This window comes from Alligator sinensis, unplaced genomic scaffold (assembly GCF_000455745.1).
Source record: "Alligator sinensis unplaced genomic scaffold, ASM45574v1 scaffold1295_1, whole genome shotgun sequence".
NCBI classification, from domain to species: Eukaryota; Metazoa; Chordata; order Crocodylia; family Alligatoridae; genus Alligator; species Alligator sinensis.
In genome coordinates, this window is record NW_005841880.1 from 627958 (window position 1) to 630998 (window position 3041).

Below are 3041 nucleotides of genomic sequence, written 5' to 3' on the forward strand. Positions count from 1 at the left end.
CCCAAGCACGGCGGCGTATTGCCTAGGGCACAAGCGCTGGCGTCTCTCGGGTGCAAGAGGAAACTTGTCTCCGGGGTGGAGCGTCCCGGGCGCGGGGGCTGAGCCCTGGGCCAGGCTGGCTGGCAGAAAACCAGCTTGACTGGAGCCTGCCGCATCAAAGGGGAATCCTCCCCAGCCCTGCACCCCTGGCTGTGGGGGGGACGCAGCCCCCGGTGCACCACGCCGGACCCCACAGCCCTCTCCCCGGGCAGGGGAGGCGATGGGATTCCCCTGGCAACCCTGGGCCGTGGGTCTCTGCATGCAGGGCCGGATCCTGCTGCTCCCACTCACCCTATTGCATGAGCAAGAAGAGAGCAGGGCCCCTCTCCAGCTGCAGGATGGGGGCTGGGGGGCGATGCTGCGGGGAGAGCCGGGCTCCACCCAAGGGCTCTGACCAGTCCTGGGCCTGGGAGCTGCACCCAGAGTTGTTCTGTGTCTGACTCAGCCCGTGGAGGGATTTATTGGAGAGAACTTCCTGCATCAGCCGGGGAGGCAGGGAGGGCCCGGGCACCTGCCAGGCCTTCCCCAGCTCCGCCGCGGGGCTCTGCGGTGGGTGCCAGGGCTGGGCAGGGGGGTGAATTGCGCTGGGCAGACTGCTGCCCTTGCCCCAGCCTGGAAATCGGGTCCCACCATCCCTCGGATGGGCAAGTACCCCGGGGTGCGGGGGAAGGAGGCTGCTTCCTGGCCTGTGACGGCTCTGACGGGTCCTGGGTTCGGTCGGTCAAGCTGGACGGTCCTTGCAGCCTGGAGCTGAGGTGCCACCCGGCTGTGAGCAAGGAGGGCTGAGATGCCACCAGCTCTACGCCTCCTGGGCCAAATGCCTCCCCCCCCTGGGAGGGAGTGTAGGGGCAGGGCCTGGGAGCCAGGATGCCCATGGCCCACCTCCGCAGGCCTTTGCACTGTGACCGGCGCTGGTTGTGGCTCTGGCTCCTGGAAGGAGGATGCAGCAGCTCTGGCCTCACTGCTTGCTTCCTCCCCATCTCTGCAGGAGCTGGGGTCTTGGCCCTGCCTATGGTGGAGGGGTTGGGGAAGGGACCAGATACCTGTCCCGGTGCAGAGCCCAGGCATGTGCCTCCAGAAGCAGTCTGAGGGCAGGTGATGTGCCCAAGGTGCCATGGGGCATCGGTGGCGGAGGCAGTGTGCATTGCTTGGGCCCCTGCAGTTAAGATCTCCCCGGTGCCCACCTGGGTGCCGGGCAGTGCCGGCGTGCGACGCCCGGCCCGCTCTGCCACCCCAGCACTCTGGGGGTGCCTGTGGGAGGCAAAGGGCCGTGCTTTGTCCCAGAGCTGACGCCAGCTTTCTCCCCGCCTGCCATGGCGTCACTGCTCCCTCCCACGTCGGGCGGCTGTGTCTCGTCTTGTCCATGTCTCGTCTCGCCGGGGCCGTGCTGCTGTCTGCCCAGGGGCTCTGCGATGCATCCTGGAGGAGTGACAGCCGGGCGTCCCAGGGGAGCCCTCGAGATCGCTTCCCCCACGCTTCATCTGGCAGCCGTGGCTCCTGGCAGCCTGGGACGCATGGTCCTGCCTGGTGGTAGCAAGGGCCTGGTGATGAGCACCCGGGGCCAGGGCCCAGAGTGGGGGGAAAGCTGGGCTCTGTTCTCTGCCACTGACACCCCAGGTGGCCTCGGGCAAGTCACTTAGCTTCAGTAGGAAACTGGGACTAACAAGGCTTTGCTGAGTGTCCGTACAGCTTGCGGGGCTGGCTGTCCCGGGCAGGGATGCTGCTGTCTAGGGAGGGTCGGGGGAGCAGGCTGGCATCGGGGGCCTGGGCGTGCCAGGCAGGGCTCTCTGCAACTCGCTCCACTTCCTTGCAGGCACGGGCCCCCGGGGAGGCTCCTGCTCTTGGCCTGGCTGAGCTTCGGCTGTGCACGCATCAGCAGCGCTCAGGTAAGTCAAGGCAAAGCGGCCGTGGGGGCAGAGGCCGGAGCCTGCCCCAGAGCCTAGCGGGGGCTGGTCACAGTGGTCGCAGGGTCAGGACTCGGGGCCTGGCCTGGGAGGCTCTGACCTTCTTGCTTGGGACCCGGGGCATTTCCCCACGAGCGGGGCATTGACTCCAGGCCGGAAGCACGAGGGGGCCTGGTCCATCCGGACGGCTGGGCGGTTGTCACGCTAGGAGCCCGCGGTGTCCTGGCGAGCTGGTGGGTGGATAGCTCGCTAGTAATCCTCCGTGATCTCCCCCTCCCTTGGCCTCGCATCCTGGCAAAGGATGTGGCAACAACTGTGGAGGGGATTTCGGGAGGTCGGAGACAAATGCCTCCAGCTGGACCCTGGCCAGGAGCCGGGGCTGGACGTGTCCCCTGCTACGAGCCCCTGGGTCCCGGCCTGGCTCCAGCGCTGCCTGGTCCCGTCACACAGGAAATAGCCTCTTCTGCCTGGTTTATTCCTCCCTAGAACCGGCCTCCCCTTGCAGCTGCTTGGGGTGGGGGGGCAGAGGGGATTGCACCCCCTGCTTTGTGGGGGTGGCTGGGCACCAGCTCCAAGTGGGGAGCCCTGCCAGCTCCGTCCGGCTGCTGGTGTTTACTCCCAGCTCTTTAATCCCCACATCTGCAGAGCCCTGGGAGGCGCAGGCTGGTGCCCGAGGGCTTGTTCTGCAGCTGGATGCCCCCCTACATCCTGGGCCCCCCCACAGCTGGGGACCTGGGAGCTCTCCGGGGGGCTGAGCTCCCTGGGGCTGGCGCAGAGCAGGGGAGAGCGAGGCCCAGGCTTCCCGGGGGCAAACTGGGCAAGGTACCCAGGAGTCCGGGCTCCTGCTTTGCCCCGTTCCCCTCCCGGCCGGCTGCACACAACTGCGTCCCTGGCCCCGGGGATGCACCGCCTCCCCCCAGCGCCGCGCCAGGCCGCCCCCACGCCCTGGGAGCGTGCCCATCTAGATCTGGCGCTCCCCTTCCAGCTCCTCTGTCTCCCCAAACTTCCCCCCTGCAACACCCCACCCCTCCCACCATGGCTGGGCATGGGAAAGGGCCTGGGGGGGAAGCGGGGGGCACCCCAGAGCTGATCTGGCCT

At 67.9% G+C, this 3041-nt stretch overlaps 1 protein-coding gene across 1 annotated transcript in view; it reads left to right on the forward strand.

Annotated features, from left to right (window-relative positions):
* Nucleotides 1–6: 6 nt before the first annotated feature.
* The window catches only part of ADAMTSL5 (ADAMTS like 5), an 8512-nt gene continuing 5477 nt past the window's right edge, over nt 7–3041 (forward strand). Inside the window, 2 exon segments of the mRNA XM_025196392.1 lie at nt 7–1134; nt 1853–1925. Coding sequence (XP_025052177.1) covers nt 1106–1134; nt 1853–1925 — 102 coding nt within the window. The 5' untranslated portion in view covers nt 7–1105.